Genomic DNA, 14,161 nt, shown 5'->3' on the forward strand with positions numbered 1-14,161 from the left:
GAACTGGAAGAGAATGATTAACATATATAACTGAGTTCAATTACTTTGCTGTCTTGGTTCTAGCTCTTTTTGGCAGACTATGAGATGGGTTCGGATATGTTACATTGGATGCTTAAGTTAGTTGCAAGTTGGGTTGTCATAGTTGGTATTAGAGCCAAGGCTTGGGCTTCCCTCCAAATTTCCAATATGTGAGGATATGTTCTACATTCACATATTAGAGTCACTGTGCTCATGACATCCCATTCCTAGGAGCAATTGGACAATAGTCCTATATTGAAACTTTTGTAAGCAATCGAGCCTGCAATTTGGGAATGCTGTAGCCATGGATATCCCAACATTGAACCGGCAATGAGATTAATATGCTTGGAAGTAATCTCAAAAGGTGGATCATAAGGTGCATCAACGTCTAGCAGAAGTCTATCTATTTTTGATTGAAAGGAAACAAAGTTTTTTTGCATGTTTAATCAAAATGAGGAGTAAGTCCTACATGAAGAGTTCTTTTTGTTTGATAGAAACAAGAAAGATCAAGCACTTTTGACAATTTTTTTGCTGAAAGCAAAAGTTTTGTCTAGTTATTAAACAAGGCCTAAAGGACTACTGCAGAAACTGGGGCTGATCCAAACAAGTGTTGATCAAGGAGTTCAGTTAGTTCAGTCAGGCATCGTTTCCCGGCATGCAACATAGGGACGACAATGAAGAATGATATGGATAGAAAATAAGACGCAAGCACAAACCTGAAATTACATAAGTCCATTTTCCCCTTTTTTTCTAACAACAACTAAGCGTGGGGCTTCAACAGGAAAATATGAAGCAACTAAGGTTGGTAATGAATAACAAGGTAGAGTTGGTAAGTGGTTTTGCCATCTACAAAGGATATAATAAACACTTGCATTTTTCTTTTCCTTTTTTCTAGTCTTGCAGGAAGCACACGCTAGTTTGAAATTACTTCAGTACAACTAAACTTTTGATAATAATAAATAATTACAATATGACTCCTGACATAATTAGGTAATGCTAAGGTATGATGAAAAATAGCAAACGTGGGAATAACTTATCATCGGGATGTTCTAGTCATTTTAGCTCATTAACTCGGCCTTTGTTAGTAATTAACTCAGGGTATAGTGAGTGAAGGTTGTTTCTGTTTAACGACCATTAGGTGTGGTTTTCAGAGTACAAGAAACTTGAATTGTCTTGTTTATCACCGATATCAGCAATTCCTTGTGAAGTTCTGCCGACGACTCCATAATTCTGAGCTGAAATAGGAAAATACAATCCCCCTTTTTAATTACTGTATAATATATCATTATAAATATTCCATCCACCTTCTTGACTTTGGAAGTTATGTATTTGCAAAGAAGTGATAGATCCTGACATTTTCAATGATCAATCTGACAGCAGAAACTGTCGTCAAGATGGTGAAAATGGAGAATAAAATGATGTTTAACCAGTGCCAAGCTTTTGTTGTGAAACTTGCTGTTCTCCCCTTGACCTGTATGCCATGAAAAGTTGAGAAAAACAATTACAAGAGAAACCTATCTTCATTTATTGATCGAGAGCAGGCTCAATGCACACACACACTTGCACAGACGCTCACAGTCAATCTTAGATGAGGAATTACCTTGATAAAGATCATGCTTGGGAAGACAAGGCTGAGTGGGAGGAGAGCAAAGGACCCAAGTAAGTTCACAAAATCTCCCATGAAAGGGAACATTGCCACTACAAAGGAGTTAACTGCAAAGACGATGGCACGCAGGAGGGAGCGGCGTTTCATGTTAGTGTAGGACCACAAGCTCTCTTCAGGGTTCAGATACATGGTGTCTAGGGTCTCATGTACTGGGGTCAAAAACATCTGAATTCACCAAAATCAACATAAGACTGTTATGTTTGAAAGACATCCCAAATGCAAGCGTTTGTGTAAAATTTCATAAATTTTCAACTAAAATGGGTTTGAAGCAAACTGGTACAAAAAATATCTTACAGGTTTTAGACCCGGTGGTTTGTACTTGTGCAGTCACAAAAAAAAAACCTTAGAATTTGGATTTCTGAAAAGCAATTTCAAAAAAAATAATTACAGCAATTGCAAGACCATGCAATCAACCTGCGCATCAAACCTCAATATTGACTGAAGTAGAAAAGGAAGAGGATGGAACTGTTACATGTTGTGAAACCACGGACTGCACAAACATGGCTAAATTAGCAAGAACTTTAGCCCATTTAGGCCCGCTAATCTGTTCAGGCAGATATGCTGAAACTTCGGCACCATATGCCCAGTAGCCGATCACAGTGACTCCATAATATATTGGCAACCCGACTGTAAACTGCATGAGCAGAGCTGCCTTCATATTCTTTACTGCTGGCCGCCGAAGTGTAGACTGTATGATCAGATAATGGCAATCAGTGCAGATACTACATCCTTATAACGAGTGATTATTTAACTGATATCTGATTTGGATCCCATGATACAGACAACTTGTCTGCGTAATTTTCAATGTACATAAAATGTACGGAAACTTTAAGAAAGGAAACAATATTTTGCATTGCAGAGACAAAGTTTTTAAAATGATGGAACTGTATGTTGCCAACCTATCTTGGGTCGAAGAGTCCACGACTGTAAATTAAGTTACTGCAATCATCCTTTTGAGGATTGAGAATGTATAATCTCATCTATATATTTAATTATCATGTCATCCTTTGATGATTTCATAAATCAGTCGTTACATTACTTTCTAAACCTTTTTGAACTTTTAGATAATAAATTCTCGCACCTTTTTCAAACTCTATATCGATTTTCTCATTGACTTTCAGAACCTTTGGAAGTTCTTCCTCATGCCTTTAAACAACTCACTCACAAAATTGACTGTCAATTGGAAATTTACCACTTCCATGGGGAGTATGATTTGAATTGCAAATATAATAGCAGGAAAGATCGACCAGTAGTAGTTCTGACCTGCATTTCAGGTAATAGCCCTGAGTTGTGGCTAACAACAATGGCTGATACTGCACCAAATGCATTGAAAATCTTCCCTGCCGTGCTCCCATCTACGTGGTAGCTCTTGACAGAATTTGACATCCCTAAGCAGTTTAAAGAAGAAAAGAAAACTCAACTTGGTAGGTCAGAGGAAGACTGCTGCTATGAAAGTATAGGTGATCATGGCTTCTAATTCACCATCTTTAACGGAAGTTGCTGTTACTGTGCCAATATATGCAAGGGTGAGAAGAACTGAAAGGCCCAACCATTCTCTCATGGCTGACATTGTTGGAACAAGAACAGAGAAAATGAAATAGACTGCCCCAGTTATGACTATGTACACTTGAAGTCTCAAAGCAGAAGCATCGAATGCCAAATTGATTTCCTGTGTCGTTTTCAGAAGAAAGAAACATGATATTCTGTTGTAATGGATCAAAGAAACGGAATTAATGAAAAAAAGATCAGTGAAGATGATTAGTAAATGATCAGGGAGCCATGAACTTGCTTTGAGTGACTTGGCTGCAAGCATAATGAAACCCATATTCCCAAGCACCAACATGGAGTACTGGAGGACATAAGTTGTATAGTACATTTTCCTACCTGTAAGACAATAAGAAACACCAAACTAAATCACTGTTAAGCGCACAAGAATCCTGGTTCACCTCTTGAAGACGGCAAGTCAAGGGCATGCCACATCGTCAGAGAATCAAAAAGTTGCTACAGAATAGAAAAGCAACGTTTGTATCCATCGTCGATCCGTCCCACACCGACAACCACCTTTTGCCCTTTGTTAAATGACTTATGGCGGTGGAATGCATGGCAATTGCGGCGGTCTTAGCCGTCACTATGTCATTCGAAAGAATTTCTTACAGCGATTATGCACCTTGACAATATAATAGTTCTTCTGCTAAAACATAGAGCATTTACTGAATTTAATCTCAAATAAAGAAAAAGGCTGTCATTCTTTCCAAAACCACATCGCTGGAGGTTACGCCTCCCACCTTTATTAATGAAAAAGCTGCCTTTCTTTCAATAAGCCAGTTGCTGATAAAGTTTGAACAACCAAGCGTGTAGATCGGATTTTATAAAGAACTTGAAGAATAGCAGCCTTAGCTTCTCGGGCTGACATGAGCGTCTCAATATCTTTCATTCTTAAAAATTTCAACCTGCAGCATCTATTTTCTATGTGATTGGGATTAAAGAAAAAAGCGCATAAAAATACTGCACGGCTTCCATTGTCTCTCCTCTATATATATATATATACATATATATATATATATATAACCACAGGTAAGGATCCACTTAAAGTGTGGTAAACACAATTAACACACACACACACATATATATATATATATATATATATATATATATATATATATATATATAATATATATATATATATATATATATATATATATATATATATATATATATATATATATATATATATATATATATATATATCCTCTGGATCTCCGTCCAAGCATGGCTGCTTGATGCAATATCATTTAATATACCACAGCAATGATTGACCCCTCCCATACGGATCACCATCCAATCACAGTTGCCCATGACTAAATCTGCAGTGTATGTATTTCTTTGGTGACCTGGTAAATGACTGACTAAAACCTGCCCATCAAATGCACACCAAATTTTCAAAGGGGAGGGAGGTAGAAGAGACAGATGTCAATGTTAGGTTGTTAAGAGAGGGAAAGAGGAAAATCATGGCGTATATATAGTTCTTTGGTGACCCTCAGTTAATGTTGGAGTGACTAAAACCTGCCCATCAAAATGTACACCAAATTTTAGAGGAAGAAGAGATGTGGGGAAGAGGGAGGGAAATCAAAATAACATTTTTCAAAATTTGAAAAGGGGACATATCTATAACACATCACTCAATCCAACCATTGCACTACCCATCACTACCCATCACTTGGTAGGAAAGACAAAGGCAAAAAGAAAGAAAGAAGGAGAGAGAGAGGGAGGAAACCATGCAGTATATTTAGTTTTTGGTGACATTAGTTAATGTTGGGTTGACTAAAACCCTGCCCATCAAAATGTACACCAAATTTTGGAATGGTGGTTGGGAGGGGGGTTGCCATGTTAGGTGGTTTATATATATATATATATATATATATATATATCTTTGGTGACCTCAGTTGTAAAATCTTTACATTCGAATGTACACTGAATTTTTAATGCCTTTGATAAAGTGAAAAAGGAGGATTTTGAAAAAGGATAAAAAGGATATTAGAATACCTTTGATAAAGTGAAAAAGGAGGATTTTGGAAAGGATAAAAAGGATATTATAAAAAAATAAAAAAAGACAAAAAACTACACCTCGTGATCAAAAAATTTCTAAAATGTTCTCTTGGTCAACTCGAATAGCCTAACATATAGCCTGTATTTGGCCAAATTCAAATTCTTGAAAACTTTTACCGAAAAAATTTTTACTTTTCAAAAGTGGCCCCTTCGACGATCAAGTTGAGAGCCAGTAGCCCCTTGGTAGACTTCTTAAACTAATAACTCGAGCCTGTAAAAAGATCATTAATAGGAGGATGGGAATGATATGATATACGTACCAAAGACATAGCCCATCAAGTCTCTGTATCTTATGAACCTTCGGCCATCGATGGCGTTCAGTTCTGCCAAGAGACAGTTCCCATAGAGAGAGAAGAAGGCAATGAAGGCCATGCACAGGCTACCCCACAACCAACCCAAAGGCCTCAGAATGAGGCTTGAATAGCTCAGTACGTACCCAGAGGTGAAACCTGTAACGAGCAAGACGCCCACTTGAAGCCATGAATCTGTCAATACAAAATTACATCCCCGAATAGAATGTCAGTAAACATTTCGTCTTCTTCTTGTGCTATTTATCCAAACAGATACGATCTGGGTGTTTGTATTCTTTCCACCCATGTACATATATAGATATTCATGTACTGCTTCCTGATTCTCTAAGTCAAAAGCTGATGAATTGATAGAGCAAAATCATGAAGAATTTTATAAAATACGTTATGAATATATTTAATAGGCCTAGCTTTGTCTGCTCAAAAAGTCCGATGTAAAGTTCGAATACTTTTCTGTTATTGGACATACTGTCATGCATATATAGATTATGTAGTTAGATTGATTATCAAAGAAGCATCAGAAACTCCAAATCAAGGACTAAGGCGGCAGACGTCGAAATCTGTAACATCTTACATGAAACTGACAGAGAAGATATAAATAAGCAGCTTCAAGAAAGGAAAGAGTTTGATTGATTGTTACAGTATTCAGAATTAGATCCTTCAAATTGAGGAAGCTGGTACTCGAGGGTAGCTCAATAAGTGGGGGTGCCTGTCTGTTGGCACAGTCTGGTAGAGTTTCTACGCCTCTTCCCCACCAAAAAAAGATGAAAAGCAAGACAGGGAAGAAGTGTTCTATTGTTTTCGAGAGAAGAAATCGAAAAGAGACGCATGGCTGCCATTACAGAACAGTAGAAGAGGCTCACCGTGGTCGGTGGTATGCGCTGAGTTGGGGGCCAATGAATCCCCCCTATGTTTCCTGCCATTACTGCACTCAACATCGAATGCCGCGGCTACCTTCTGCCCTGGCAACTGAGCGGCCAAGTCTGCCATTGCAGCAACTACGACAAAACAGGACAGCCCTCACGACAGAATAACATCAGTTTTCAGCGCTACCCAATACATGTATAGCGCGTTTGTTGGGTGACTATGTGGCCCCTCATATTGGAAAAGGATGTGAACGAGTCCACTTATTACTGACCTCATCTCAGATTCATCGTCTGGTTCCATCTGGCCTTGATTCATACTTGGTTTGCAGTTTTATGACTGAATCTGGCTTCAAATTTCAGATCCAAGAAGTTCATTAAGATCCAAACTCTTTACTTGAAGATATCATATCTTATGCCAGTTGGGTGCAAATTGAATTTAGAAGACTTAATTGAGTACTTGGAATTCCAATATGAATCCGAATTCAATTGGGTGAGATCTGATTAAGTAGAAGGAAATTAAATGCTGTACTTGGAATTCGAACATGAATACGAATTCAATTGGATGAGATCTGATTCAGTAGAAGGGTGCACCGGATAATTGAGGACGACCAAAGGGTACACGTCTTCCCATGCACCTTTATTGGTGAGGAGGCTCATCTTGAACAATTCAATTTGTATATATTATTTGATCACGTGTTGGACCTATCACAAGCGACCACGACAGGGAATTCCAATGAACCTTTGTAATAAAAATGATTTTCTTTTTCACTTTTCCATTTTATCCATATAAAAAATATTTTCAGAAGCGCGTTTGATAAACGCTATGGAATACTATTTCCTTTTATACCCACTGTTCTTGGTCTGGGACTTTTGTGTCCGCTTTGCACGGATGTTCTGTTCCGTGGTGTTCCAACGGATTCAAACAGCTTCGGAGGGATCCATTTCCTTTTATACCCTAATGTGGGTCGTAGGGTCGAAAACTGTTTTGGCATTTCTAAGTTGGAAGGGACATGGGCCGACCGATTCGTTGATGAATCAAACATAGTCCCCTTGGCGCTTCGTTCTTTCAATTCTTGAGATGTCAGGAAAAAGAAAATGCGCCATTCCTAGTGTTCCCTGTTAAACATGGTAAACATCACACATAAAAAGAAACAAACACCAAATATTTAAAGAGGTTCAGTCTTTAGATCTACGTCCTTTATTTTGGGACATGCATTAGATCTATAATTTTTGGACTTAGATTGGGTACATTTTTGGTAACGAGAATACAACGGTAGCTATTATTATATTTACATTTATGGTCATTTGAGATTGCGCCAGCCTCTTCTTCATGTGTTTCACGCTATCTCAATTTCACATGCCCTCGCAAGCTAATCTCCCATAGATTGAGCTTGGATGTGAAGTCATGGAATTTAAATCCCGGTGGAGCCTTAGTAAAGTTATCGGCAACAAGATTATTTGAGTTGACATTCTGTACTTTCAAATCTTGATTTACAACCTTTCCTCTTATAAAGTGATAGTCAATCTGGACATGTTTGGTTTTGGCATGAAAAATAGGATTTGCAGCAAGACATGTAGCTCCAAGATTGTCTCACCATAGGATTGGGTTTTTGATCCAATGTAATTCCTAATTCTTTTAAAAAAGATTGGACACATACAAGTTCAAAACTAGCTCTTGCAAGAGCTTTATACTCAGCTTATGTGGATGATCTCACCACTATTCTTTGCTTGGACGATGCCTATGATATCACATTTTTGCCTAAATAGGTAACATATCCTTTTGTGGATCATCAGCCATTAGGACAACCTGCCTAATTTGCATCAGAATAGATATAGTTTAGATTCAAATTCTTCATTTTAGGGTTTGTTTAACCAATTTTCAATGCTCTTCTATGGATCCTGCATATATTGACAAGCTTTATTCACCACATATGTAATGTGGGGTCAGGTGAGAGTAGCATTTTGGAGCGGGCCAACAACTTTTCAATACATAGTTTCGTCCTTAAACTTGGTTGCTTCATATCTAGAAAAGGTAAGTTAGCAACTACATGCGTCATTATAGCTTTGCATCCGGCATTCCTCTTTTTGCTAAAAGATCTGAAATGCATTTTCTTTGCGTCAATAAAAGGCCTTTGTCATGATCAATGTTTTCAACTCCAAGGAACAAACGAAGTTGTCTAAGATCCTATATAAAAAAAAGCTGTTCCAAAAGATTCCCTTAATCTTTGAACTTCTTTAGACAACCTTTCTATTATTATGATATCATCGACATTTGTCAACACCTATATAGATTCCCCTTTACTCTGTTTGATAAACAATGAAGTATCATACTTATTTATTTAAAAACGAGACAAGTTAAAATTTGTTTTTGAACCCAAGAGATTGCTCCATGAAAACTGTTTCTTTGAGAAATCCATAAAGAAAAGCATTCACATCAAGTTGACGAATGTCCCAACCTCATGTAACTGCAATAGCAATAACTGTTCTGGCAGTGGTGGGTTTTATGGAAAGACTAAATGTCTCAGCATAATCAATTTCTTCTTGTTGATTAAACCGTTCTGCGACAAGTCTAGCTTTGCATCTAGCAATTAGACCATCTTATTTAAACACCAATTTGCAGCCTATAATATTATCGCCTTTCTTTTTAGGTCCTAATATCCATGTTTGGTTTTTGTGAAGTGCTGCAATTTCTTCTTGCATAGCTCTAACCCATTTGGGTTTGTGGAGAATATAAACATGAACCGTGGGGTTCAACTTCTTCCTTGAGGCATGCTGAGCATAAAAGTCTTAGGGGGACTCTAGTTAGTTCTATGGATCGTCCCATCCATAGAGCGTGCCAACCTTGTGGTTTGGGTTCAACTTCTTCCCTTGAGGCATGCTGAGCATAAAAAGTCTCAGGGACTCTAGTTAGTTCTATCGATAGTCCCATCCATAGAGCGTGTCAACGTTGTGGTGAGTTCTAGTGGGCACCTTTATTGAAATCTCCTCCACAATATCAAGACAAAGCTGGTCACCATGGAAGGTGGTGGAGTCATTGATATTGGAGCGAGGGGTCAACCCATGTGAGATATGATTGTCTTCTTCTCTAGAATTGTCCTTTTCTCTATGGCTGCTAGACGTGTCATTAGATAGGTGTCATGTTATTTCTATTGGGTGAGACGGATGTAGATGGCTGAGTTCCATCAGCATCAGCATTAAAGTTGAGAAGACACCTCTGGTTTCTACCAACTGCACATGGTGCATGGAGGATTTTTCAAAGCTTTGTTTTGTTTATCAATCCACACATAATTTCTTCTTCAGGAGTTTGAGTATGTTTAGTTTGAGTATTTTGAAACAAGATGCTATCTTCATTGAACATGGCCAGAAATGTAAATCTTTTTGTTGACTGGATTAAACACATGTACCCTTCATAGGGATGGAGGTAAACATTTTTGATGAAGAGGGTCGAATTAAAGTTTCTAAATTTTGACTTAGAACATAATATCATTTTTTAAAATTTTTATATAAAACAAATGAATTTTTCTAAAGTTTACATGTAAAATTTTTATTTTTATTTTTTTGTGGTGAGGCCAGGGCCCTTGCCAGCCCTACCATGGCTCTGCTCCTGCCCTTCGTGCTGATATTCATACCCAATCAATAAGCATAGTTTGGATTTTGGCTTCATCTTGTTGTTCCCATCGGCGCCAGTAGAGGGTAACATGTACAACCGAAGACCAGCAAATGATCATAACATAAGGTTCGTTTTAAAAGAAGTTCATAAGGTGTTTGGCTGTGCCCGGTTTATGAGGTAAACCACAGTTCTAAAAGCATCAGTCCACAAGTTCTTTGTAAACTAGATTGAACTAAGAGGGTCATGCCGGGTTTCCACAACATGACAGTGTTTTCTTTCCACTACCTCATTTTGGTGACGAGAGTACGTGGACAAGAGAACCACCGCTCAATGCGCTAGCCAAAAAATCAGCAAGGAATTCACTACTTGCTTTACAATGACAAATTTTGATGGGCAATCCTATCTGTTTCTCCACAATCAATTTAGAATTTTGAAAACACCCACTAACATCAGATTTAAGCTTTATCGAAAATTGCCAACTAAAATGCGACAAATCATCAACCAATAATAAATAGTAACAATAGCCTTCTTGTGTTTCATAAGGACCTGCCCCCTATAAATCTGCATGTATAATCTCAAGTGCAATAGAGACGAAGTTGAAGGGAGTAACTGTAAGTTTAACGATATTCCCAAAAAGTCGACTCTGGGGATAAAAAGAAAGAGGGAGGAACTTCAGCTTCTTTGAGAGTGACCACAAACACAGGATAATTTGTCTTAATCATGCCTTATTCAAGGAACTCATATGTACCTCTTCAATTCTCTAGTTTGTAAACACGCATTCTTTTTAAATAAAAATTGATTGATTTATTTTTTATTGTGGCTTCCTCCATTTTACATTCAAATCCTTGCTCTCATGATAAAATACTTTAGCTTAGTGAATGAGCACCAAAGGTTCAATTCTCACGGTTAGTTGAGTGCTGTATTCATCGTTCCTAGTGAAACTGACATGCATGTTAGTCACTATTCATTACTTCGTATTGAACTATTTATTCTCATTGTTAAATTATTTTTAAATTAATTAAAAAAGATTTTTTTTTTTAAGTTCGTCTCTACCCAAAATCATTTAGACCATGAATAGTTTATATGACCCTCCGTTTTACATCCTAGGGTTGATATCCATCCTTCTGTTAATCACCATCCAGATAAGTTAAGCTCAAATTCTAAATATATATATTGAACTAAAACATGAATTATATATATATATATATAAAATTAGAGTCTATAAACATCTTAGGAGGCCCATATTTTGTTTAAAACGTTTCTTTTAATGCAAATTTAAGTGTACTGGCTTTTATCCCTTAACGCAAATGGTCTGGTATGTATTACTCATATATTTATGATGGAACCAATTGGCTTGAGACTTGTCTTCTACTAAAAAGTAGATGTAGATAATGTCCATAAGGTTAAGTAGGTGGAAGTGCTTCCAGGTGTACCTTATCATTAATTTATATGTAACAAAAAGGCAACCCAATCGTTGAGAACTCCAGTGTGAACAACTCAAATAATTTTGTCTTTCCATGAGTGCCCACTTTCGAGCATTAATTAAAGAAGATAGTATCATAATTATCTTCTCATATGTTATTTTAATATTTGGTCCACATGAACTTAAGTTCTTGGGTCCCAACTTGTTTTTCTAAGAGCTTTATTTGAAAGACGGAGTTTGCAGGATTGGCAACTAATTGCTTGATTTTCAAGATTGGCAACTGAAAGCTACTTAATATCTGAGCTAGTTAGAAGGAACCAAATTGAGTAATAAATGACAACAAGCATTCCCTGACCAATATTGAACAAGACGTGTCCTGACAAACTAAATTAATAGCAATAGAAGGATGAGATAGATCAAACAAACGGGGAAAGACAAACTTGGAATGAGACTTTGCTGCAAGAAAATGCTCCCCAAAAAAGTTCGATATAAGTAGCAAGCTATATGTATGCAGTTAGTTTTAACTGCCATATATACAGATTAAGTTGATCAGTTCGAGATCGATTGCTGGTTTGCCCCTTATAGTTCTTATTTTTGATGATAAGAACATATGCGGCCACGTTCGATTTACCTTCCCCACAAGGAACGGAAGTGTCCATGTGTGCTTGGCTTACCATAGAAAAGTGTGGCAGTGGAAAATGATCGATATCAGCCATTCAATGCATGTCTACAAGAATCAACAAATATATACATATATATATATATATATCCAACTAGAACTATTACATTCAAAAAATTAAATTATCACAGTTTTAAGGATAAATAAGGCAGTAGTATGAGTACTTGATAAAGGCCATAACAAATATTAGGGATGTCAATAGATCAGATTTGGATCAGATATACCCTTAATCATATTCGTTTTTTTTTGGTTATTTACGTATTCAGATTCGAATACGAATACAGAAAAGTCATATTTGAATTCGAAATCCGAATTTACAATCCGAATTTGATTTTTATATGTCTGAATCTGAATATGAATTTTGAACAGAATTTTGCCAATTTTCAAAATCTAATAACATTAGATATAAGATATTTATCTAAAAATGAATCTGATCCAAATCCATATCCGAATTCGATAGGATATTTATGTATATTCGAATCCGATTCTGAATCCAATAGGATGCTATTTATTAAATCTGAATTTGATCCGATTTCTTAATTGGATATTAATTGTTATTCTATTTCCAATTTTTTCAAATTGGTTCGGCCAGATATCTGATTCAAATCGTATATTTTGACATCCCTAGCAAATATGTGTATTTAGAGAGAGAGATAGAGAGAGAATGGGTAATATTATTCGACAAATACATTAATATCTGGGGAACTGGGGCTCTCCAATCCATTTTAACCGAATGGCCTCAACCCTGACCTTGCACTCTCTTTCTTCTCCCTTTCTTCTACCCACGATAAGATACGACCATCTGAGATAATGCCCCAAACTGTTATTAAATGTATATAATTATATAAAATTTATGTTATAAAGAAGCCAAATGTTGTTGTTAAAACAACTAAAAAATAAAAAGCTAGTGCTAAAAGCTATGTAAACCACCGGTGCATATATATATATATATCTCTTTTTTTTCCGACAACTGTTTTTTAAAAGCAATAAATTTTAAATTTTTTATCCATCAAGCAACATTTGCATCCTACTGATTCAAATTCCCCATATGTTTGTGTATGTTCTTCTTTAAGCATTAAAACTTATGAAAGTCACTTTTCAAATCAATACGGCATTGATTTCTAAAATACTTCATCTAATTTCGGGTCTAATTTTCACAAACAATAAAAAAAGAACTGGTAGTTGCCTAAATTGGATATATACACTTGACAATATACCATAGACAAACCAAGGCCGCATGTGGTCATCAGCATCGGATCTAAGATCTGAGGGTCGAAACTACTTTGAAATCTGGACTTTCAACAAACTGTGGATTAAATCCTAGTCGATCCAACTCAGGTGACAACTCTTATTCATATTGCCTAGTCCATCTGGACCCAGATCTTGTTGTGTTGGGAACAATTGGATCTTGTCCGCATCTGTGGGCTTTGGGATACAAGCCACATAGCCCCGCCAAGCGGTTCCGTTAGATCCAAATCTGATTGCCTTATGTTTTTAGCTTCAGTGAGGATTTTTTTCTCTTCTCAAGTGAAATGCCAACCCCTACGACCTTATAGACGAAAAAATAAAGGGATGTCAATGGATCAGATTTGTATTAGATATTCACAAACTCAGATTCGAAATCAGACTCTAATACGAACCAAGAAAAGCTATATCCAAATCTGAATCCAAAATCAGATTTTACGATCCGGATCTGATCTGAGTCCGTTTTTTACATTTATGTCCGAATCCAAATTTTAAACTATATTTGTCTGTTTTTGAAAATGTAAGACTATTGGATACAAGATATTTGTTCAAAACTAAATTTGATCCCAATGCGAATTCAAATCTGATCAGATGTTATTTCTTAAATCTGAACCTTAAGTGGTTTCTTAATTGGATATTAATTTTTTTTTATATTTAATTTTTTCGGAATGATTCCATCAGATATCTGATCCAAATCGAATATATTGTCATTCCTACTAATGAACGTCACATACTCACAT

General features: G+C 36.5%; 1 protein-coding gene across 2 annotated transcripts; it reads right to left on the reverse strand.

Moving 5' to 3' along the window:
* Positions 1-1,037: 1,037 nt before the first annotated feature.
* LOC116267702 (probable proline transporter 2) lies at positions 1,038-6,612 on the reverse strand. 2 transcript variants are annotated; one of them, XM_031649569.2, is made up of 8 exons: positions 6,462-6,612; positions 5,551-5,775; positions 3,474-3,568; positions 3,167-3,353; positions 2,948-3,072; positions 2,157-2,372; positions 1,619-1,849; positions 1,038-1,489 (listed from the first exon to the last, which is right to left on the reverse strand). In XM_031649569.2, exons 1-8 carry the CDS (start codon positions 6,586-6,588, stop codon positions 1,340-1,342), a joined length of 1,356 nt encoding a protein of 451 aa, XP_031505429.1. In that variant the 5' UTR covers positions 6,589-6,612; the 3' UTR covers positions 1,038-1,339. The 2 variants fall into 2 exon arrangements, with proteins under 2 accessions (XP_031505429.1, XP_031505428.1); XM_031649568.2 differs by having other exon boundaries at positions 3,167-3,568.
* Between the last annotated feature and the right edge of the window lie 7,549 nt (positions 6,613-14,161).

Source organism: Nymphaea colorata, chromosome 14 (genome assembly GCF_008831285.2).
Source record: "Nymphaea colorata isolate Beijing-Zhang1983 chromosome 14, ASM883128v2, whole genome shotgun sequence".
In the NCBI taxonomy this organism is placed as follows: Eukaryota; Viridiplantae; Streptophyta; class Magnoliopsida; order Nymphaeales; family Nymphaeaceae; genus Nymphaea; species Nymphaea colorata.